At 41.9% G+C, this 25,054-nt stretch overlaps 1 protein-coding gene across 4 annotated transcripts in view; it reads left to right on the plus strand.

The window, feature by feature from the left end:
- Positions 1–25,054, plus strand: part of LOC133389396 (carboxypeptidase B-like) — a 246,433-nt gene that overhangs the window by 208,144 nt on the left and 13,235 nt on the right. For 3 of the 4 annotated variants that reach the window (XM_061636984.1, XM_061636985.1, XM_061636986.1), the window contains exons 2-7: positions 9,769–10,023; positions 10,111–10,186; positions 16,651–16,775; positions 19,120–19,219; positions 19,505–19,606; positions 22,278–22,379. In XM_061636984.1, coding sequence (XP_061492968.1) covers positions 9,941–10,023; positions 10,111–10,186; positions 16,651–16,775; positions 19,120–19,219; positions 19,505–19,606; positions 22,278–22,379 — 588 coding nt within the window. In that variant the 5' untranslated portion in view covers positions 9,769–9,940. The remainder of the gene's footprint in view (positions 1–9,768; positions 10,024–10,110; positions 10,187–16,650; positions 16,776–19,119; positions 19,220–19,504; positions 19,607–22,277; positions 22,380–25,054) is intronic. The other variant, XM_061636987.1, reaches the window with a different exon arrangement.

Raw genomic sequence — 25,054 nt, forward strand, 5'->3', positions numbered from 1 at the left:
TTTACACATACTAAAATGCCTGGGAAAAGAGGAAAGTTTTAACCTGGCGCCGAAAAGATAGTAATGTCGGCGCCAGGCATACCTCGTCAGGAAGACTATTCCATAGTTTGGGGGCCACTACTGAGAAGGCCCTCTTTCTTGTCTCCACCCTCCGAGCCTCCCTCTGAGTAGGCACCCGGAGGAGGGTCTTCGATGCTGAGCGTAGCGTACGGGTAGGTTCATATCGGGAGAGGCGTTCCATCAGATATCGTGGTCCCGCGCCGTGTAAGGCTTTATAGGTCAAAACCAGCACCTTGAACCGGGCCCGGAAACATATAGGCAGCCAATGCAAGCGGGCCAGAATCAGTGTTATATGTTCGGACCGCCTGGTCCCCGTTATCAATCTGGCCGCTGTATTTTGCATGAGCTGCAGTTTCTGAACCGTCTTCAAAGGCAGCCCCACATAGAGCACATTGCAGTAATCTAATTTAGAGGTTACCAGAGCATGGACAACTGAAGCGAGGTCGTCCCTATCCAGATAGGGGCGAAGTTGGGCCACAAAACGAAGTTGGTAAAAGGCACTCCGTGCCACCGAGGCTACTTGATCCTCAAGTGACAGTGAAGGTTCTAAAAGAACTCCCAAACTACGAACCTGCTCCTTCAGGGGGAGTGGAACCCCGTCCAGAACAGGTTGAACATCCACCATCCGGTCGGGAGAACCTCCCACTAACAGCATCTCGGTCTTGTCTGGATTAAGCCTCAGTTTATTAGCTCTCATCCAGTCCATTGTCACAGCCAGGCAACGGTTCAGTACAATGACAGCCTCACCTGAGAAAGATGAAAAGGAGAAGTAGAGCTGCGTGTCATCAGCATACTGATGGCAACGCACTCCAAAACTCCTGATGACCGCACCCAGGGGCTTCATATAGATGTTAAAAAGCATGGGGGACAAAACTGACCCCTGCGGAACCCCATACTGGAGTACCCAGGGTGTCGAGCAGTGCTCCCCAAGCACTACCTTCTGGAGACGACCCGCCAAGTAGGAGCGGAACCACTGCCAAGCAGTGCCATCAACTCCCAAATCAGCGAGTCTCCCCAGAAGGATACCATGGTCGATGGTATCAAAAGCCGCTGAGAGATCAAGGAGAATCAACAGAGTCACACTCCCCCTGTCCCTCTCCCGACAAAGGTCATCATGCAGGGCGACCAAGGCTGTCTCCGTACCAAAACCCGGCCTGAAACCCAATTGAAATGGATCTAGATAATCGGTTTCATCCAAGAGTGTCTGGAGCTGGCTGGCAACCACTCGTTCGAGGACCTTGCCCAGGAATGGGACATTTGCCACCGGCCTGTAGTTGTTAAGATTTTCTGGGTCCAGGGACGGTTTCTTCAGAAGTGGTCTTATCACTGCCTCTTTCAGGCAGCTAGGGACCACTCCCTCTCGCAATGAGGCATTTATCACTTCCCTGGCCCAGCTGGCTGTTCCTTGCCTGCTAGCTTTTATAAGCCAAGAGGGGCAAGGATCCAACTTAGAAGTGGTTGCACGCACCAATCCAAGCACCTTGTCAACGTCCTCAAGCTGTACCAACTGAAGCTCATCCAAAGAATCAGGACAAGGCCGTGCTCTGGATACCGCATTCAATTCAACTGCTATAACAATAATTATTATTAAATTTTATTTATACCTCGCCTTTCGGCCAAAGGCCCTCAAGGCGGCTTACAAAGAAAAATAAACACAAGTATAAAAATACAATATAAAAATACAATAAAAGCAATACAATGTACAAGAATTAAATTAAATAACAAATAAAATTATAATAACAAATAAAATTAAATAACAAATAACATTATCATTATCGGGACCGTCAAGAAAGAGGAGGTGATGTTAGCAGGGGTGGCAGCTCCTGAGAGGCAGAAGAGCGACAGAGATTTGTTACAGCGAAGCTGTTTGCTGTTTCAACGTTGTCTTCCTCTCCATGTCCTCGGGCTCGCTCAGCTGCTGCTCCCCGGGCTTCTGCTGCTGCTGGTGGTGATGGTTTATGATGGGGGGTGGCTGCGGCAGCTTGGGCTCGGGGACCTGGGCCTTGCCTGGAGCAGGAGGAGAAGAAGGACATGATGGCGGCGTCGGCTGTTGTTGAGCAGGAGGCCCCACGCTGGGAGGCCCCGCGCAAGAGGTCCCGCGCTAGGCTGTTGTTGGGCAGGAGGCACTGGGCACTTCCCCCTGTAGATGTTGCAGTGGAGTGTTATGTGAAGCAATGGTTTGTTCTGCTTCACGCACCTGAGCTATGCTCCTGTTGGCAGAGTTGTGCCATTGCATATCCAAACAGTTGTGCGAGCCTATCTTCTGTGGTGGCAACACATCTCCTGTTCTGCTTCTGACACATATCCTATATCCTGAGGAGTAAGGCCTATCCTTTGGAGCTGACTTTGAAGTAAACATTCAGAGGGTTGGGCTGCCTTGCTTCAGGAGTTATTTCTTGCTAATCTCTGAGTTAATGTATTTTAACATCTGTTTTTATTATGTTTTGAAGTGTTTTTAGTGCTTTTGTTTGCTGCCCTGGGATCCTGCTGGGAGGAAGGGCGAGAAATAAATAAATAAATAAATAGGCTAGATTAAATGTTCCCTACCCATGCTCTATCTTTTAGCTAACATTTCTCTCTTAATTTCCAATCAGAGAAATGTTTTTGTTTGAATTGTATGCTCCAAGCAACTGTGGTTGATGCTGAATGTATCATGGTTAATTACATCACTAATGCCTGCTCCTGTGACATCACTAAGGCCCACCCTGTGACATCACTAGGGCCTGCCCCTGTGACATCACTACTTCCTATCCCCATGACATCACTACGACCTGCTCCCGTAACAACATTGGGGCCCGCCTCTGAAATCACAGGGTTTGGGATGCTTCTGACCTGGCAACCCTATATCAGATCCTTAACCATAACATCATAGCCCCTGAATTGGTGAGCCTCTAGGTTCTAGAAGAAAAAAATGTAGATCCCACAAAGCTGAATTCTGTTCATCCACAGTTTAGTGCTACTTTATCCATGCTAGCGATAATTAGGAAAGGTATTGAAAATAAAACAGCCGATATCATAATGCCATTGTGTAAATCTATGGTGCGGCCACATTTGGAATACTGTGTACAGTTCTGGTCGCCTCATCTCAAAAAGGATATTGTAGAGTTGGAAAAGGTTCAGAAGAGGGCAACCAGAATGATCAAGGGGATGGAGCGACTCCCTTGTGAGGAAAGGTTGCAGCATTTGGGGCTTTTTAGTTTAGAGAAAAGGCAGGTCAGAGGAGACATGATAGAAGTGTATAAAATTATGCATGGCATTGAGAAAGTGGATAGAGAAAAGTTCTTCTCCCTCTCTCATAATACAAGAACTCATGGACATTCAAAGAAGCTGAATGTTGGAAGATTCAGGACAGACAAAAGTAAGTACTTCTTTACTCAGCGCATAGTTAAACTATGGAATTTGCTCCCACAAGATGCAGTGATGGCCACCAGCTTGAATGGCTTTAAAAGAAGATTAGACAAATTCATGGAGGACAGGGCTATCAATGGCTACTAGCCGTGATGGCTGTGCTCTGCCACCCTAGTGAGAGGCAGCATGCTTCTGAAAACCAGTTGCCGGAAGCCTCAGGAGGGGAGAGTGTTCTTGCACTTGGGTCCTGCTTGCAGGCTTCCCCCAGGCACCTGGTTGGCAACTGTGAGAACAGGATGCTGGACTAGATGGGCCACTGGCCTGATCCAGCAGGCTCTTCTTATGTTCTTATGTAATTTGACAAATAGCTGTTAGGCCTTGGATCCAAAATGAACCACTTCAGTGGGAATCCATGTCACCAAGTATTTCTTTGATGGAAAGGTGGGTGTTATGAAACAATTATAACATTCCATATGCCATGCTAGTTCAGTAGTTACCAGTGGCTGATGACTGCTTTTCAAAAATGGTCTCCAACTGCTTGAAAAAGCTGAGTCCCTTAAAACTGCATTCAAATGCAGGAAAATCTGACAGACTTCTGTTTCTGAGTATCTTCGTGCTGCTCAAAAGGAAATGATGGCATCTACAATTTGTTTGATTACTCCTTTTGATCATTTATTTATTAATCTGAGCTTGATTACTCTGCATAATTGTCTGCCATGTTTGTGAGCTCGGTACAATTGTACTGGAATTTTGTGGATTTCACCATATCCAAACTAAAAATTATTAAGCCTCTGCGCTGCTATTTTGGTAGCTTGTGATCTCCTAAAGTCATCAGACTTAGCAAACCTTACTCCAAGCAAGAGACAGCTGGGAAAATGTGTGTAGCGCTACAAAATTAAATCAAAGTAATTGTAAAAGATAACTTCCAAATGATAGGGACTTTGCCATTTAACAAGCTACTTGCTGAATTTAACTGTTGGTAATGGGGCAAGAGTAACTCCTGTTTTGTTCTTTTGTTTATGTTCCAGAAGGGAAATATAGTTAGGGTCCTCCAGATGGATAGGCTTGATTACCTTTACCTGTGATGCTCTGATTGATTTTCTTCCATCGTTAGACTGATATGTCTTAAGGAAGCTTATGTGTCCCTCCTCCTTCCGCCCTTTCTTCTCTTCTTCGACTGTCTGAGAGAGAGGAGACACTTTATCTCTGCTCTCTCTCTCCTGAGCCATGAGGGTGACTCCCAATCCTGGGTGTTGCCCCTCCAACTGAGTTAGAACTAGGTATGCCTTTCTATCTACTATGTATTCCTATAAATAAAGTAGCTTTTCTTATTTTACTAAGTCTTAAGTCTCAGTGATCTCAATGCAGGGTAAAAGTCTGCTTTCTTAGGGAAATGCACACACTGGCACACAGCATCTCAGACCACTGACGTTCTCTGCTAACATTTATACAAATTTACACAACATTAACAAGCTACTTGCTGCATTTTTATCAGATTTTAGGATACAGGTGGCCGGTGAACACAGTTCACACTACTGGTCAGTCATCTGTCTACATGACTGCAGGAGTGAGTTTATTGAACAGATCTCCTAGAGTGCTTACATATTAGGTATGGAAGGAATTATGGGATGTTAGGGCTATATCCATCACTGCAGCTCCACTGGTGCAGCAGAGTTCTGTGCACACAACAGAATGTTCATTTCTTCTCTTGTCCACCCCCAGCTGCCTGTGAACCCTCAGAATTAGTTCTGGAGGATTGGGGGGGACTTCAGAGCAGATTTTAGTGGTATATGGGGAGGGAGGAGAGGAAACAGGAGTCCTGTTGTGCATGAGAGCATTGGATGCAAGACTTAAAGTTATTGTTAATTATTCGTTTTCTCTATAGTAGCCATGTAAGCAGGATTGAGCGGTAATATGTGGGTGTGTGCTGTGCTATACTAATGTACTCCCAACAGCTGTGTCACTGCCTATTACCAGTACAAGGTAGCAACAAGGTCAGGGTTGTGTGGCTGCACCAGCAGGAGGTGCTACAATGGCTCCGGTGGTGTGTCTGTGCAGCCCCAAACTCACTGATGTCCTGCCCCACCCCACTGCATCCCAGTAAGGAGTGGCAATGCTGCTGTTGGGAGGGTGGCAGGGCAGCACTGCCCCATTGTGCTGGCAGCTTCTATATGTATGTTCATGATATTCACTGTGTTCCCCCGGATCCTATATGCTGTTTTGTCAAGAATGTGGCATGTAGAAGGATGGAGTGCTGTTGCATGAAGTGCTTCTTTGCCTTTTTCAGGGGCATCTTTCAAGGGTATCCCATCATCTAGATAGTTTGATAGATAGTGCTATGGAGAAGTCAGTGGTTATGGTACACATTGACCCCAATGACATGGAGAAATGCAGTTGTGAGGTCCAGTAACCAAAATGTTGGTTGCTAGGTAGGATGCTGAAAGCCAGGACCTCCATGGTAGCTTTCTCTGAAATGCTACTGGTTCCACATGTAGGGCCAGCCAGAGAGATGCAGCTTGTAGTCTCAATGCATGGATGAGGCGATGGCATTGGGAGGGTGTGTGTGGTTTTGTTAGGCACTAGGGAACATTTTGGGACAAGCTGGGTTTGTACAGAAGGGATGGGCTCCACTTGAACTGGGATGGAATCAGACTGCTGGCACAAAATCAAAAAGGTGGCAGAGCAGCTTTTAAACTGATTGAGGGGGAAAACTGACAGGAGCTGAGGAGAGTCCTGTCTGGAACAAATCTTCCCCCTGGGTTAAAGACATAAAAATGATGACGATTTCAATGGGGTAGGCCTAGAACTAGGAATTATGAGTGCAGGGGCACAAGACAGCAATTCAGAGGCTAAAGTACCACAGAACAAACCAAAAGTGCCAAAAACCCTCTGAAGAGAGACACTCTATACAAGTGTTTATACACTAATGCTAGAAGTTTCCGAGCCAAGGTGGGGGAACTGGAGTGCTTGGTCTTAGAAGACACCATTGATACAGTAAGCATAACTGAAACATGGTGGAATGGAGAAAACCAGTGGGACACGGTTATCCCTGGATGGAAACTATATCACAAGGACAGGGAAGGATGTATTGGAGGTGGTGTCACTCTATATGTGAAAGAGGGCATTGAACCCAACAAGCTAGAAACACCAAAAGAGGCAGACTCCTCCACAGAATCATTGTGGGTGATGGTACACACACAAGGGTAATTTAATACTGGGAAAGTTCTATCATTCCCTTGATCAAAATACTAAGGGATATCTTGAGATAAAAATGAAATCATGGAAATATCCAAACTAAGAAATGTAATAATGGATGACTTCAACTACCCTGATAAAGACTGACTACATATGAGTTCCAGTCATGACAAAGAGATAAAATATCTAGATAAACAAAATGACTGTGCCCTTGAACAGTTGGTAATGGAAACGATGAGAGGGGTGGCAACACTGGACAATCTTAAACCGGGCTCAGGACCTGGTGTGAGATGTTAGCATTGTTGAACCGATTGGGAGCAGTGAACATAGTACTATTAAATTAAATATACATGTAAAAGGCCAACTGGCAAGAAAATCCAACATGGTCACTTTTGACTTCAGAAAAGGAAACTTCCTAAAATGACAGGATTTGAAAAAGAATGTGGAAAGGCAAATTCCAGAAAGTCAAATCACTTCAAAATGCTTGGGAGCTGTTTAAAAATACAATATTATAAGCTCAACTGGAGTGTATACCACAGATCAGGAAAGATGCCACCGGGGCCAAGAGGATGCCAGAGTGGTCAATAAGCAGAGGCAAAAAAGCTATTAGAGTCAAGAAAGCTTTCTTCAAAAAATGTAAGCCTTTTCCAAATGAAGAGAATGAAAAGGAACACAAACTCTGGCAAAAGAAATGCAAGAAGACAATAAGACTTTGAGGAGCTCATTGTTAAAAACATAACAACCAACAACAAGAAGAATCTTTTAATACATTCAAAGCAAGAAACCATCTAGGGATGGGAGTTGGATCCTTGGGTGGCAAGGGAGTCAAAGGGATGTGAACTCAGGGTAAGAAGAAACTAAATTAATTATTTACATCTTTCACAGTGGAGGATATAGGGCAGATCCCTGTTCCTGAACTAACTTTTGCAGGAAGAGAGTCCGAGGAACTGAGACAAATAGTGATGACGATAGATGAAGGTCTAGGCTTAATAGACAAAATAAAAACTGACAAATCACCAGGTCCAGATGGCATCCACCTGACAGTTCTCAAGTGTGAGACTGCTGATCTTCTAACAAAAATATGTAACTTGTCCCTCAGATCCACCTCCATACTGAGGTCTGGAAAGTAGCCTACGTAACACCAATCTATAAAAAGGGATCCAGGGGGATCCTGGAAATTACAGGCCTGTTAGCGTAATGTCTGCCCCAGGAAAACTGATAGAAAGTATTGTTAAAGATAAAATAACCAAGCATATGGAAGAGTGAGCCTTGCTGAAGCTTCTGCTGGCTTCTGCAAGGATAAATCTTGTCCGGCTAACTGATTAGATTTCTTTGAGTGTCAACAAGCATACTGATAGAAGTGATCCAGTGGACATAGTGTACTTGGGCTTTCAAAAAGCTTTCAGAAAGGAACCTCACAAAAGATTCCTGAGTAAGCTTAGTAGTCATGGAATAAGAGAAGTTCTCTTGTGGATCAGGAACTGGTTAGGAAACAGAAAGAGGAGAGTAGGAATAAATGGACAGTTCTCCCAACTGAGCTATGTAGAAAGTGGGGTCCTCCAAGGATCAGAGTTGGTACCTGTGCTTTTTAACTTGTTCATAAATGATCTGAAGTTAGCGGTCAGCAGTAAGGCGGCCAAGTTTGCTGATGATACTAAATTGTTCAGGGTTTTTAAAACAAATTGGGATTGTGAAGACCTCCAAAATGACCTCTGCAAACTGAGTGAGTGGGCAGTAAAATGGCAAATGCCATTTCAATGTAAACAAGTGTAAAGTTATGCATATTGGAGCATGAACTGGCAGTGACTGACAAGGAATGAGATCTTGGGATTGTAGGGGATAGCTCAATGAAGATGTTGAGCCAGTGTATGGCAGCTGGGAAAAAGGCAAATTCCATGCTAGGGATCACTAGGAAAGTTATTGAAAATAAATCTGTCAATGTCATAATGCTGTGATACTAATCTATAGTGTGACTGCATTTTGAATACTGTGTACAGTTTTGGTTGCCTCACTTCAAAAAGGAAATTGTAGAACTAGCAACGGTTCAGAAAGGGGACAAATAATTATAAGGGGATGGAGCTACTCCCCTATGAGGAAAGGTTGTGGCATTTGGGGCTTTTTAGTTTAGAGAAAAGGCGAGTAAGAGGTGACATGATAGAGGTGTATTAAATTAATCATGGGATGCAGAAAGTAGATAAAGTTTCTCTCCCTCTCTCATAACACTAGAACTCATGGACAAACTGAATGCTGGGATTCTGGATAGACAAAAGAAAGTACTTCTTCACACAGTACATAGTTAAACTATGGAATTTGTTCCCACAAGAAGCAGTGATGGCCACCAACTTGGATGGACTTAAAACAGGATTAGATACATTCATGAAGGCAGTAGCTACTACCTTCTGAATACCAGTTGCTGGAAACCTGGGGGGGGAGTACTCTTTCACTCGGGTCCTGCTTGTGGACTTCCCACAGGTAACTGGTTGGCTACTGTGAGCACAGAATTCTGGACTAGATGGGCCAATGGCCCGATAGCAGGTTCTTCTTATGTTCTCATGGAATGTCAGAAACAAACTCCTAAGCAATAAATGATTAGAAGACTCAAATCACTTAATACCGATCGTTTCTTTCTCCCTAACACTATATTCACAAAGATGACAAAGACCAAACTATATGCTGTTGCATACTACTCACACATGAAACTGCATACTGCTCACACATGAAATTGTCTTTTCAGTTCATAAAATGTCCCACCCAGCAGCAACAATGACTCATTTGAGGCATAATACCAAACCATGATGTCTTAATTGGCAAACTGTGGTCAGCACTAAATTCCAAATTATAGTTTGCAAACACATCAATCCCTGTTTTTAAACTGTGGAATGGAGGCAAACTACTAACCACAGTTTGCCGGTTTCAATGTCCCAGTAAACTATGGTTAGCATAAGCTAGAAAAGGGAGAACAAAAAGCATATGTGAGATCAGTGGAACGAAACCTATAAGCCAGAAGAAGTACTGCCAATGGCCTAATTGTAGTTTGGCATTAAATCATATATGAGTCAATAATAGTGGGAAGAATATGAAAGAATACATGAGGAATGGAAATTTACCAACTCCAGTCTTGCAATCTATTAACAACCCATGAGATTTTCTTTTCTGTTTTCACAGGTGATCCATACTACACAGAAACAATAAATAGTCTGCAAACAAAGCGAGGCCAGGAGAGTGATCAATCAGAGAACAAGTAGGCTGGGTTTACAATTCGGTTTGTCAAAGATAAGGATTCAGCAGATTATTATAAAAGCACGTGAGAGACTAATCTGTTGCCTTGTTGTTTCAAATGGCAGCAAAGATGTGGGTCTTGCTGCTACTGGTGGCTGTGACATCGGCTTTTCCTGAAGCTTCAGTTCACAAATTTGAAGGGTAAGAATATGGAAAATTCTTGACTTGCAAATAAAATTACAAATGACTTTTCTGGTACAAATAACTTATTTCTGCCATTTTCTTTAGGGAGAAAGTTTTTCGTGTAATACCTCACAATGAACAACATGTAGAGGTCCTCAAATACTTGGCCAGCAATATGCAGGTAAACTCAGGTGGAGAATTATATAAATTAAATATTCTAATGATTAATTAATTCATAGCAATTTTCAATCTGTGTTATATCATACATTTTTGAGAGTCCATTGTTACTAGAAGACTTGTGGGACGGGAGGGAGAATTGGATGTGAGTCGAGCACAAGTTGCAGCAAAGCTGGTTTTCTGGGCAACAGAACCAGTCATTGCAATCCTATACTCACTTACCTGGGAGCAAGTCCTATGAAACACAATGGGACTTACTTCTGAATAAAAGTACATAGGATTGAACTGTTTGAGTCATCCTCAGGTGTATTTCCCTACAGAATCTTAAGAAGATACAATGGGGGATTCTGACATTACATAATACTAGACTAGGTTATTGTTAAGGCCTCCTTTACATTACTGTTCCCTCTGACAGCAAGCTCAGGTGGTGCATGCCAACAGAACTAGAGCCAAAACAGAGCCATTGAGAAACAACAGGGAAGTTCTGGGGAATCCCAAGCTTTGCATATGTACAACACATACACAGAAGTGCAACAAAGCTTCGTTATAAAATCAACCTGTATGTGTTCTGATTTGACTTTTTAAAACAGGCTGAATTAACAAATGACAAATACATTGCATCAGAAAAGGATTGTAGTGCTGAGAGACTCTGCAATGCTTACAAATGTTTGCTTTCTAGAGGTTTAGATTCCTTATCAACTTCATCTCCTTTTTTATTTCCTATTTGTCATCTCCTCTTCCCTGAATGTTCTGGAGACCTCTTGTCCATTCCAAGTTTGTGTTTTGTGACCTTGATGTAGATATATTGTGGCATGAGAAAAAAACAACCAAAGATAACAAATCTGTTTTCAATATTTGTGTAGAGCTTTGATGTTGAGAAATAGCTGCAAAAGAGAGGAGGGAAACACTATAATCTGCACCACAAGATGTGGCATTTACAATGATATACAGATGTAGAGGGGCTTTTCATTGACCATAGGCCATTGTCAGGCTCTCTCCCACGCTTAGCTCTGCTCTTCATTATGGGAGTTTTGCCATTCACTTCTTTGAAACCAGGGGTTCAGCCAGGTGTTATGGTGAATTCCAAGTATGTTTTATAAGAAAGCTATCAAGCTTTTTGTTAAATGCAGTGGTTTTGCTTTGCATTTTGAATCGTGGATCTGAAGAGGTTCAAAACATCCTCTAGTCTTCCTTTTGCTACAAAGCAAGAACAGCAGCTTTTCCACCCTGCTACACATGCAGAAACCAATAGCTCAGTGGCAGACCATGCATTTTGCATGCAGAAGGTCCTAGAGGATGCAATTCTCCAGATAAAGGATCAGGTGGCAGGTGAGGGAAAGTGACTGCTGCTTGCAATCTTGGCATGCCACTGTTGTTGAATTAAAGGGAGCCATGGACTGACTCAGTCTAAGAGAATTTCATATGTGCACAATCCAAAATACAACAAGATTATTCCCAAGGGCATATTTTGAAGCAGTTGTTTTATAGAGCAAGGTCTATACAAGTAATGGCCATATTAGGAAAATGTTCAATTATATATTTTTATTCTTAGTTATTTATGCTAAAGAATAAAAGCAGCTCAAATGTATTCTCAGCAACATTCAATATTAGCAGCATGAGTGCAATGATGTCACATTGTTAGCAGCAGTTGTCATGAAATAATGTGACATCAGTCACTTGGCAATATCACATATGAATAAGACAAAGTTACTGGCAGAAATCATAGTGGCCATGGTGTTGTGTAGCTGCCATGCTCTATAAGTCTGGCAAGTGTAAAGCTCCATCTGGGTGCTGAAAAAATCATGCTAGTGGACAGCTATCTCTGGTCTAAGAAACAATTGAAACTGACATATTGGATTAGGCTAGTGACTGATCTAGATGAACAGATTAGTGTTTTGGTCCCCTTGTATAGATTCTTCAGCCAGAACATCAGAGTAATTCAAGTGAGCCAACCAAGCAGTCATTGGGAAAAGGTGCTAGAATATAGGTTGTATACATTGATCACAATTCAATACAGAGTTAAGCATATTGAGGTCCTTGATTTCAATGGCCTTAAGCTGTCTAAGTTGGACTGCGGCCCTACAGTTCTTCCATGTGGAGTTTACTGTGGCTCCTCATGCACACAAGGTTTTTTTGCAGCATTCACATGACATCATCAGTTGCCAGCTGATGCTTTTAAACATTTAATCCAGATTTCCCCTTACCACAGAAAATCTGATAAGTAACAAAATAACCCATTATATATTTTCAGTCACTGCTCGTGTGGAAATTCATTAGGGCATTTTTGGAGGTAGGCAATTCGTAACTTTTTGTAGTGATGTTTCAGTAAGTATTCTCTACCACTACACTCCTACTTCTACTTGCTCCTGAGCACCACCCTAGTCATTTTGTTTCTGGTAGCCCTCAATACCAAACCCAAAACATGTATTTCCACTGATTATCACATGCTGAAGTCATGCTCTGTGTGGAGGATCTATTATTGCAAGATCACCAAGCAAGAAATGTGAGGGATTTCTTCAGAGACTGTAACCACAGATCAGGCTTTTCCTATATACATAACATTGTAAAGTTGTCACGTAGCTGCAGGTGGCACTGCAAAAAGCTGCATGATGAGGGAGTGGATGGGAAACTTTAGCAAGGGAAGGGAAATGCAGACAAAGAAGAAGGTAGACTGGAGTAAAGGAGAAAAGCTTTAGCAAGGAAGGGAAACAGAGACAGAGAAGGAAGCAGGCAGGGAGCAGGTGGGAAGCTTTAGCGTGGGAGGGAAATGGAGATGGAGAACGAGGCAGGCAGGAGTAAAGCGGGAAGGCTTTTGTGAGGGGAAAGGGAGGGGTAGGTGACAAGGGGATTGGTGGGGTTGTAGGCAGGATTGGCAAGTGAAGTGAGCAGGGACACAGCCCCTAGTTGAAAAAAAATGAAATATGGAGGTCTTATGCAAGAGTTATTTATCAGTTTTAAGCAAGCCTTATACAAGTCAAGTAAATAATATCACTCATGAGCAGGACTTTAATATTTTAAAAAATGGAAATGGATATTGCCCCCACATACACACATGCACACACAAAAAGACAACAAGCCTATATTTTTCCCCTATTGAGAAATATAACTAAGGCTTTTGCATGCTTCATTGTGTTTTTTTTAAAAGGTACACAGAGTGGAAAAGCTCATAGAGGACAGAGGTGGGAATGATTGAGAGGAGGACAAAAAGCACGTCCCAGATACATTCTATCAAATGCTGCCCACTAGTGTGGACAGCAAGTAGTGGAATAGCAGTGAATATTGATGGTCGAGAAAAAAGGAAATGTATGAAACAATGAGAAAAAATATATATATTTATGGCCTGTTCGCAGTATAAGGCCCTCATCTGGAACCACCCACTGTGTAGAATAATGAAATCAAACAGTTGGGAGGGTCCAAGTCTGTACAACATAGGTGTAGGATCTCAAGTTTGAATGTTCCCACACATCAGAAATTCCCTGTAGATAGAATCTTACTGGAGTTTTATCCTTTGTATTTTCTTTTTTAAAATAATAAAATTGCACAAATGTGTTCATTTATCTAGACATCTTGATTCCATCTCACTGTTTTTTTAGCAGAATCTAAACATGGCTATCTGCCCTATTTCCCTCTGTGACCATCTCTCAAGCTTCATAGTAAAGAAGCAAGAAACTTGCTAAGATTTCTGATGCCTCCAATTAAAATTCATGGAAGGGAACAGGAAAGAAAGAAGACAATCTGGGAATTTAAGCAGTAACAAATAGTAATCTATTCTCACATATGGTTCACAAAATTGTCTGAATGCACACAACAATGGCGTACACACAGATGCATTTTACTGCTGTGCATTTGGCCAGTAAATAAAGTAGAATTCTATGTCCGTCTGCTCAGCAATAATGCTGCAATCCTAACCCCGCTTACCTGGGAGCAAGTTCCACTGAATTCAGTAGGATCTACTTCTAAGGCAATATGATTAAGATTGTGCTGTAAATCCCACTGACTTCAATGGGGAAATGGATATACTCCAGTCTAATAGTTGTAGCCGACATGAAGGAGCCACAGGCTGCAATTCAGTGCACACTTACTTGGGCATGAGTACCATTCAAATGTGGAACTTACTTCTAAGTAAACATTTACAGACTTGGGCTCTTAGTCATTATCTATGCCAGAGCTTCTCAAACTGTAATCTGCAGTCCACAGGTTGCCCACAGTTTCCATGCTGGTGACCCATGGAAAAGTTGCAGAGCAATTGAAAATATCTGTATTTGATTTATTTTATTTTTCTGATTATGAAGATTGACTTTACAGGACTTTGCTCACAAAAGCAGGCAGGTCTATCACATTAGAAAGGCAAGACTGCAGTTATTAAAATATTAAAAATATGTGTTATGCATGTGCTTTGATTTGTAGAACATATATATACACATATATAAAGTGGTCCAACAAGACCTTCAGCAATTTCCAAATGATTCACGGAAAAAGAAAAGAAAATTACCCCTGGTTTATGCTATGATGCAGTTACTCACAATGAAACAGACCTGAGATTCAGTTGAATCTGAATTTCCCAACTTTGTTTTCCAAACCCACTTCTAGAAATCCTCAATAAAAAAACTGTGCCTTGTGCTATCTTTGCAGCTGAGACTTGCACTGAAAGGTTCATAATAAGCAGCACCCATTTAAGGAATGGTATGATACAAGTGTGGGTGAAGTGAAAAAGAAAAGATTAAGTAAATAAATCAAGGCCACAACAAAAACAAGGAAGGAGGTAACAGTTATTTTTTATTGCTAAGAAATATATGGCCTTAGGAGAGAATTCATATTTATCATAGTATGTTTAGATGATAGCTTTCCCTGTTGATAGGGTTATAATCTGTGTGGTAATAATATTTTGTTCACTGCTTAGATACCAAGGCAGTAGGCACCTTTTAGAAATGCTTTACTTACGAGAAGTCACTACAGATCCATTCAACCCATCCAAATGAAATGAGGCCACAAATTCCTAACTTACAAAGACAGGCAAATGTTACCGGTGAGGTCATAAATTCACAAGTTGTTTGTTTCTCATGAGCAATAGTGCTAGCATGCCTCTAAAGTTTGTTCCTCATTGTTCCTGAGGCACATATGAAGTCTGGCCAATCCCACCTGTTCGCCAGCTGTTGAGAGATTTAAGCAATCGGACATATGAGCAGCTGGGACTTTGCAAAGCCATTGAGATAAGTTTTGGAACAAATACAGAGATTGCCCCTGCAATGGTTATTCCACTATAATAGGAGGTTGCATGGACATGACAGGAGGGTATTTAAAGGACCATCTTCTCCTATATGGACTCCCCATTCAGTAATATCTTAATTATGTTTGCCTAGAAGAGGCTGTTCCCTGTAGCTGCACCCAGTCTACGGAAATTGCTACATCGGGAGACCTACTTTGCACCCTCTCTGTTGGCCTTCCATCAGCGGGCTAAGACCTTTCTCTCTTTCTGAAGTCACTTGGCCTGTTGGGGTTTTAAATCTTCCTGGCATTTTATCTGTGAATTACCTGGTATCTATTTTAGCTCTGATTTGTATGTTTGTGGTTTATTATACTCAGTAGTGGTTGCTGTGGTGGGACAGAGCCACCTTCCCAACACCTAGCTTAATATACTGACCTGGTATGAATGTAACACTGAACTGTGATTTAGTGTTACATGCAAGACCCTTGGATTCATTTGTTCCCTCCTTTGGTGCATCCACAAGAAACATATCAGAAACATTCACATCTACTAGTACAGTTACTCATTGCATCCAAGCCCAGACAAACTGGTGTTAACTATGGCCTGTCAAAAACAGCCAACTTCATAATACAGATCTCCCTTGCTGGATAAGAACAATTTGACTTATGGCCAGGGGTTAGCTTATTGCCTTATGGACAATTGACTTCAATAAATCTTCTCAGTTGTGAAAGATCCATGATATGCATGTAAGAGATTTTTGTGTTGACACATATTTGGCTATCAGCTTAGATCAGGTGTTGGAAACTTTGGGTCCTCCAGATGATGCTTGGCTTGATTCTTGAACTTGGCTATTCATATTAGACCATTAATGGTTGTTTGACAGTCTCCAAACCAACTGTGTGTTATTTGGTCCTTTGTAATTTTTTAAAAGTTTTATTTCACTTTTTTATATATATTCCATTTATATAATTTTTAAATGAGGTTGTAATAATATTATCTGTTTTTATCTGATGATTCAATGGTCTGTTGACTGTAATAAAATTTGATTTGATGCTGAATTTCAACTTCTATCAGCCATTGGCCATGCTTGCTAGGGCTGATGGGAGTTGTAGTTCAGCAATATCTGGAGGGCCAAAGATTCTCCACTTTAGATTAATAACAGCAGTGCTGTTATTGCCCGAAGTGAGGAAATAACACGATTTAGCCAAATAGTGTTACATGCAGATAGTTCCATGGATTTCTTTGTTTTGTTCTCTGTTCAGGTTGATTTCTGGCGCCCAGACTCTGTTGCACAAGTGAAAATGGAAACAACTGTTGACTTCCGAGTTGAAGCTGACATATGTTCTGAAGTCGAGAGCCTCCTTCAGCAGAGTGAAATGGACTATAAGTATGCTTTCTCTTATGGTGTTTGCTTCATTAATATAGATGGATTAAACAGTGGACAGATCTACATTTAGACTGTGGGTAATGTCTGATGTTAGTCATAGTCAGAACAGACCAATTAAAATCAATGGACTTGAAATACTTCTCTATTGTTTTCAATGGAACTCCTCTAAGTACGTTTAACACTGGATATCTCCTTGTGTCTTAAATTAAAGGAAGTCATGGTAAGATAGCCTTTAGATAGAGAAACTGAGGTGAAGATTGTTTGACATGAACCACCAGAGATGTGTATTCCATCCTTCCTGCATGCTGTGCCCGTACACTGGAGGGGTGCTATGCGGTATGGCAATGGAACCAATTACCTAAGGAGGTGGTGGGCTCTCCAACACTGGAGGCCTTCAAGAGGAAGCTGGACAGCCACCTGTTGGGTATGCTTTAATTTGGATTCCTGCATTGAGCAGGGGGTTGGACTCAATGGCCTTATAGGCCCCTTCCAACTCTATGATTCTATGAGTCTATGATTGTGGGGATAGGACTCTGCAATGAGGAAAGAAGGAGGGCCTGAATTTCTGCAGGGTTGAGCTTCTTTAAACAAGCAGGTGAAGATGAAGCATCTGTCAGACAAAATATAAGACTCTGAAAAGGAAGTGGAGTTAGTTCTCAGAGGCAAGCGAGGTAGGTAAGGCAGGTGTGGAGAGAAGTAGGTAATAGGATAGGTGGAGGGGGGGAATCCGGGAAAGGATTGCAAAATGAATCATGGAAGAGAGAGAGAGAGCATGGAACAGACTCCACAAGCTGCACACAGTAGTACTTTGTGCAACAAAGGGTCAATCTCTATTATTTGTTTTTTAACATAATTTGTATACCATCCAAGTTGCAATACTTTCTGGGCAGTTAACAATAAAAGTGATGCTAAACTTCCCTTAGCACTTGCAGTTGAGTGAATCTTTTTTAAAACTGCAAGTAGTAGCCATGTTGGGGAGGGGGTCAATCAGGATCAGGACAACATACTGCAAGGATGGAGAGTTAAACCTTTTCTCCCATATTTAATCACTGGCCAGATAGCATGATGGTGGTGGTGGTTAACATTTCTTACCCGCCCTTCACTCACAGATCCCAGGGTGGGTTACAACAGTTTTAAAATACAGCATTAAAAACAATCAAAAACAACCTAAAATCACAAAATAGGGTGGAACCTAAAAATATATGTCTCAGGTGTCAAAGGCCAAGGTAAAAAGGTGCATCTTCAGCATTCACTTAAAACTGTACAATGAAGATGCCAGACACACCTCAGTGGTGAGGGAGTCCCAAACTTTAGGGTCACCACAGAGAATACACTTACCCTGGCCCCCACCCCCTGAGCTTCTGAAGGTGGCGGAACTACAAAAAGAGCCCCCTCTGCTGATCTCAACACCTGAGGGGATCTGTAGGAAAGGAGGCAGTCTTTCAGACGTTTCCATTTGCTGGTCCCAAAAACCTAGCAGCAGCTTCCTGTTCTCATTGGTAAAGCAGGAGTGTCTTGATGGCAAAGGAAGAGTTACTCTGGCATGTGCTGAAATACTTCATCCACTAATAATGAATGTATCCAGTTTCCTGCACCAGTGAGATTGTCCCTGACAAACATCAGTGAAGTGTCCTTGCTACAGCTAGAGGAGATACAAGCCTTTGATGTGCAGCTGCAGTGTCCTGACATCATGTCAATGTGTTCATTATGAAGGCTGGGGATGCATTGTGAACTGGCCTCTCTTCACTCTTCTAATCCAGATCATAGTGATCAAGGGCATTGATTTTGCACATTTCCTTACCCTCCACCATTTTATGCAGGCTAGAGTGAGAGGGGGAGGAAAAGAAAAGGCTGCCTTTGCTCCCAGCCAACATGCATCTGTGAATCAAGGGCTGGAGACAATGTTTTTAAGAGAACTCAAATAGTTTGAGAGAGGGCTTTTTTGCTTCCCATTGTGAATGAACATTTCTTCTACCTGTTGTGAACTTTAGTCAAATAACTTTTTTCAGTTTTTGAAAACAAAACTCGTGCAAAGCCTGTTTTCAGGAGGCAAACCTAGGTTGAGTATTTGCATGACAGCAGCAGTGATATCTCTATCAACCTGCCTCTAATTCTCTCTTTAAAAAATGCTCATCTGTCCTCAGCCTAGAAAGCCTCATTTTATCTGTCCTCAGCCTAGGAAGCTGCATTTCTGCAGTGCATGAAGATAGCATTTGCAGGTGAAGGGGAAATGAGTGGTGACAAACATTATGATTCTCATTGGGGTGCTAAGAACGCCCAGGTACACAGCAGCATTAGAAAATGAAAAGCTCCATTTTGACTTTTCCTTATTATTTTATCACAGAATTTTGATTGACAACCTTCAGGCCGCACTTGATGGGCAGTTTGACAATCATGTTCGGTCCACTGGACACGAGTACGAAAAATATAACAAATGGGAAATGGTAAAGAAAATGTTTTGCTTTGAGATGTTGCATTGCTATGAACATAAGAAGAGCCCTGCCCCGTCAGACCAAAAGCCAAAATAGTCCAACATCCACTTTCCAACAGTGGCCAATGAGATGCCTGTGGAAAGCTCACATGCAAAACCTGAGGATAATTGCTCTCTCCTGCTGTTCCCCTGCTCAGCTGGAGATCTGCCATATCCTAACTCCCCTCCACCCAGCTGAGGATTTCGCCCTAAATGTGCTTGCTTGCTTGCTTATTTATTTATTTTATTAACTCAACAGATAGAGGCTTGGACAGAAGATATTGCAAAGCAGAACCCAGTTCTTGTCTCCCGATCACAGATAGGAACAACCTTTGAGGGACGCCCAATGTACCTCCTGAAGGTATTTGATTTTCATTTTTTCATCCAGTCTGTTGGCTCTTCTTTTGGCAGGTAGAAAATAATATCTATTAAGCCCCCGCATGCTCCAGATTTGTATTTTTCATAAATGCTTTAGGAAAGGAAAGCAGATTTTTTTGTGAATTTCTTTATGGTGACTTTTTATCCTTTTTGATTGATAGGAAAGGCTTTCTCAATAGAACAGACCATAAAAAATATTTTGACAGTTTGCACATGTAAATTTAACCATGTTCCTGTAAGCAAGAAAAATGGTAATCTATTTTTGTATAACTGTGTACTCCATCTGTTGTTTGTAAACCTATTTGCCACAAAGTCATCCATAAACTTCAGTCCCTTTTCTCTCTTTTTGTTCATTTTTTTCCTGGCAACAGGAAGCGAACAACTGATCAGCATTTCCCTTCCCGAGTAGTTTCCATCGTACAACTCAAACAAACAAAAGAAATCTGTTCAGATATGCTCTTATCATATCAGGCTATTGCCTCAGAGTTTCATACCTTTACAGGTATGATGCTTGAGGTCATGCCCCCCTCTCCCTCAGCCAATCCATGTGATAACAGGAGACAATGTGAGATCAGCCCAGGATGGTCAGTTTTTAAGAATAGTGAACACAAGCATATCTTAAGGGGAAATATTCTTGCCTTTCCTCAAAGCACTTCCCCCATTTCTATTATGTCTTACATGAAGATGGGGAAGAAATTCAGTTTGGTCCTAATTCATACTTCCTGAAACAATATATGAACCAAAACAGTGATCCGTTGAAATGCACACTTCTCTGAATTTTGCAATGCAGTTCTCCAGCCAAAAAATGTGGGGCATTTCATCAGGTTTTGGAGCTAGGGGAAAATGTTTTAAATTATTTCAGCTGGGGTGCTTGTGATAGTGAGCTGGACCAATTTCCTCCTTTAAAAAAAAAAACCACCCATTTTTTTAAAAAATGCATTTTTGCTGCTGCCTGTACCAACAACAGCAGAACTGTTCTTGGTATCTGCAACCCATCAGCTGCCATTCAACCCCCTCCCCCCAAAAAAACTACCCCCTGGAATTATACTGTGGCACTCCTGGGGGAGTGGCAAGTAGAATTCTGCTGTTTTCCACCACACTGCAGCCACCCTTTTCTTAAAAAAAGAAACAAAGAAGAAATGACTGATGGTCATCATCACAGTATGCAACCCCAAATCATTTTTTGAAATCTCTGTTGCCCTACACACATACATACCAACAACTTTGCTGAAATTAGTAATGTGCAAACTTGCGATCTGACCATAGTTGATCGATTGCGAGCCTTGACTGCAATGTGTGTGATAACGTCTGATTTGAATTTAGCTCTGTGCACCCATTACTTGCATGTAGGGCGTACCCAACTACAGGCCACATGCAGAGCTGCACTTTTAGCCCTGCCCCCAGCTTCAGGTCTTTCTCTTTTTAAAACAACCTTGTACTGCACATGGCTGTCTGTATAAAAAGACCACCATGTGAGCTCTTCCTAATGTGTAGGGGCTCTATGCAACTGTGATATTTGGTTGTGCAGGTGTCCTGGTTGTGTGGGATGGATTAATCTGCCAATTTGTGTTCCTCTAGGTTTCTCATTTTTCCAATCCTGAATTCAGTTCTCCACATTTCTGCAACAATTTACAATTTTTTAAAAAATCCTCAAAAAATTTGGCAACATTCTATGCTGATTTTTTTCCTAATGTGTACATTTTTATGCAGTTTGGACTAATATATACATTTTAAAGCAATTTCCCCTAATACAATGCATTTTGCATGTCATTTTCACAAATGTATGCATTTTTATGTAGACTTTCCCCTAACATGTGCCTATTTGTACACATGGGTTGGTTGGAGAACTGCGTCACAAAGTTTGGAGACATGAACATTTTGAAGGACAACTTTGGTTCATGTATTCGTCTGAAATATGCACATTAGATTAGATAGTTAGATAGTTAAAAGGCAAACAAAATCAAATTTCTCCCCCACCCCTATGTGGGGCCCCTATACATGAGAAGATGCTCGTGCACTTACCTTTTTAGACCAACAACCACATGCAACACATGGTTGTTTTTTAAAAAAAGACCAAACATCAGAGCAGGGCTAAAAGAATCAGTTTGTACTCAGGTATGCCCTACACACAAGTAATGCATGCACATGGTTTCTGTGAAGTGTGAAAGGACAGTTAAACAAACCAGACATGAAACAACTTACTAGGTGATTGTCTGAAATGGTCAGTGCACCTGGGTCTTTATTAGCTGTGAATTTCAGCAGATGGACCTGTCTCACTCTTGCATGGCGAACAATCCTTGTATGCACAGCTGCTGTACAGATAAGAGTGCCCTGTCCTTTTTTGGTCACCCTGAACAGTACTATTTATATAAAAGGCATAGATAGATATCTAAGCAATGTCACACGGTTAACTAGACTCTAAAAATATAGAATTATCAGCAAGGATAAAATATGAATTCAGCATGCCACTTCAAATGTGGTGATTTTCTAGAGGTTAAAAAATACACACAGAGTAAGGTTTCAGTTCCAGCAACATAACTGTCCCTTGCTAATCTCAGCTGAGGCCTGAGGCTGCAATCTGAAGAACAATCTGTATGCAGTACAGATTGCTACTTCCAGCAATCTGTTTTATTGTTTTATTTTTATGTTTACAGGTTGGCAAGCCTGGCATAAATAAAAAAGCCATCTTTATGGATTGTGGCTTCCATGCCAGAGAATGGATCTCACCTGCATTCTGCCAGTGGTTTGTGAGAGAGGTTGGTGAACAAAACACATTTTCATTCAATCAGTAACTGAGACCATTGACAGTTAAAAGCAAAATGGATTGTATTTGTGCTAAATCTGACTCAGAGTACACCCACTGAAATTAATATGCCTAAATTAGTCGTGTCTATTAACTTCAGTGTGTCTACTCTGAGTAGGACTAGCATGGAATGCCACCTAATTTATTTGTGTGTTTTTTTTAAAAAAACTATTAGCAGGTCCTCTTTCTAGGTTTCCAAATCCTTATTTTCCTATACTGTAATGTTCTATAAATATTATTCTTTGATATTATTATTATTTAACTGGCTTACAGTACTAGATTTTTGGGATCCCTCTCCTGCTGCTGTGTCATACTCTTCTTGATGTCAGTATTTGAATCATTACTCCCTTAGGTTGTCTTTAAAAAAAAAAATTGTACTTACGGTTCCCCCAAGCATGTTGCTACTACCCTTTTGTTTCTCTGTAGCCCCAGCTTTGGCTTCAGTTCCAGTGCCACTCGCTACCTGAGTTCATGATTAGGAGTGACATGCGTGACTATTTCAGAAACCAGCAGGAGGGAAAATCCCACATGGATTTGAACTGTGATCCATAGAGTGCCTGCCAGGATGACAAGGAGTTCTCTGTGTTGTATTAACCTCTTTTCTCCAGTTTGAAGCTAACATGATCCCTGGAGCCATTCCTGATAACACGCAATGCCTATCCTTCCCTCTCCTTAATGGACCCGAATCAGTGCCAATTCCAATTATTTCTTTGCTTTTGACAGAGGCCCCATCTATAGTATACACTTAAAGCATTATCATAAGAACATAAGAACATAAGAAGAGCCAGCTGGATCAGGCCAGTGGCCCATCTAGTCCAGCATCCTGTTCTCACAGTGGCCAACCAGGTGCCTGGGGGAAGCCTGCAAGCAGGACCCGAGTGCAAGAACACTCTCCCCTCCTGAGGCTTCCGGCAACTGGTTTTCAGAAGCATGCTGCCTCTGACTAGGGTGGCACAGCACAGCCATCACGGCTAGTAGCCATTGATCATCCCATTTAAAACAGTCATGACATCCCCTAAAGAATCCTGGGAAGTGTGGTTTGTTAAGGGTGTTGAGAGTCGTTAAGAAACCCCCATTCCTTCACAGAGCAACAGTTCTCAGAGGCAATCCCTCATCCCAAGGAACTCTAGGAATTGTAGCTCTGTGAGGGGAATAGGGGTCTCATGACAACTCTCAGCACCCTTAACAAACTAAAGTTGCCAGGATTATTTGGGGGAAGCCCTGATTATTGAAACTGGTATAATACTGATTTAAATGTAGATGGCAGGGGTGGAGAACCTGCAGCCCTTCAGATATTGTTGTATATGATGTTCCATACTGTTATGTTAATGTTTCATATCTGAATATTATACAGCCACAAGAGTGGCTGTATACTATAGCCAGCGTGGGTTTTTCACATTCCACAATGTTAAATTGAAAATACCCCACATGCCATTCTGAAATGAGCCCATAAGCTCATTTCAAAACAAAACCTTACAAAACTTACAGTTCTTAACTCAGAAACGCTTGCTTAACAACCCTTTCAATTTTCATGGCGATACACAAAACAGTCAGAGAGAATAGAGAGTTCAAAGTCTAAAAAGAGAGAGAAAAACCCCAAACTCCTTTTGGACTTTTTTATCTGAGAGTTCTCATAATCTGTTGAAATTCATTAAAAATCAGCCATATTCACAGAGTACCTGTAATCCTAATACTGACCTTGCCCCATACTCTGACCTTCATTTTCTGCAGTTTAAAAGTTAAAAAAAATGCCTGGCTGATTTTTTATTAATTTAATAAATTTTGGCTGGCAGCCTATGATAACGCAAGGCATGATCAGTAAGAACCAACTGTCAGAATTCTAAAAGCCAGACTCCCAGCTGCTGGGCCTGCCTAATCAGGGGGCCACACCCACACCAGACTTTGATTTCACTTGAGACAGTCATGGCTTCCCTCAGAGACTCCTGGGAAGTGTCATTTGTGAAGGGTGCTGAGAGGAGACTCCTGTTCCACTGAGAGAGCTCCAGCGGCCAGACTGGTTTAACAGTCAGCCACTCCGATTGAAGGTCTGTGAAGGAAACAGGGTGTCTCCTAGCAACTCTCAGCACCCTTCACTAACTACACTTCCCAGGATTCTTTGAGAGAAGCCATGACTGTCCAAAGTGAAATAAAGGCCTGGTTTGGATATGGCCAGGGAAAGCTTTGGTTTAAATTTGGATGGGAGGCTACATGTGCCTGCTGTAGAATAAAAAGGTGGGGAAAAGCCTGAAAAAGGATGATATTGTTAACAATGTTTTCCTTTTGGAAAGGAAAGGGGCTTCCCTTCAGCCCAGTGCTCACCCACCCAATCTCCTCCCCCTTCCCTCCCAGCCCCTTCCCTGGATCAGTGTTGGACTATGACCTGGGAGACCAGGGTTCGAATCTCTACACAGCCATGAAGCTCACTGGGTGACCTTGGGCCAGTCACTGCCTCTCAGCCTCAGAGGAAGGCAATGGTGAAACCACCTCTGAATACCGTTTACCATGAAAACCCTATTCAAAGGGTCACCATAGGTGGGGATCAACTTGAAGGCAGTCCATTTCCATTTTCAAACATGACTGCATAGAAATAAATCCTATTGAACTCAAAAAGTATGCACATGATCAAAC

The sequence above is a fragment of the Rhineura floridana genome, chromosome 7, assembly GCF_030035675.1.
Source record: "Rhineura floridana isolate rRhiFlo1 chromosome 7, rRhiFlo1.hap2, whole genome shotgun sequence".
In the NCBI taxonomy this organism is placed as follows: Eukaryota; Metazoa; Chordata; class Lepidosauria; order Squamata; family Rhineuridae; genus Rhineura; species Rhineura floridana.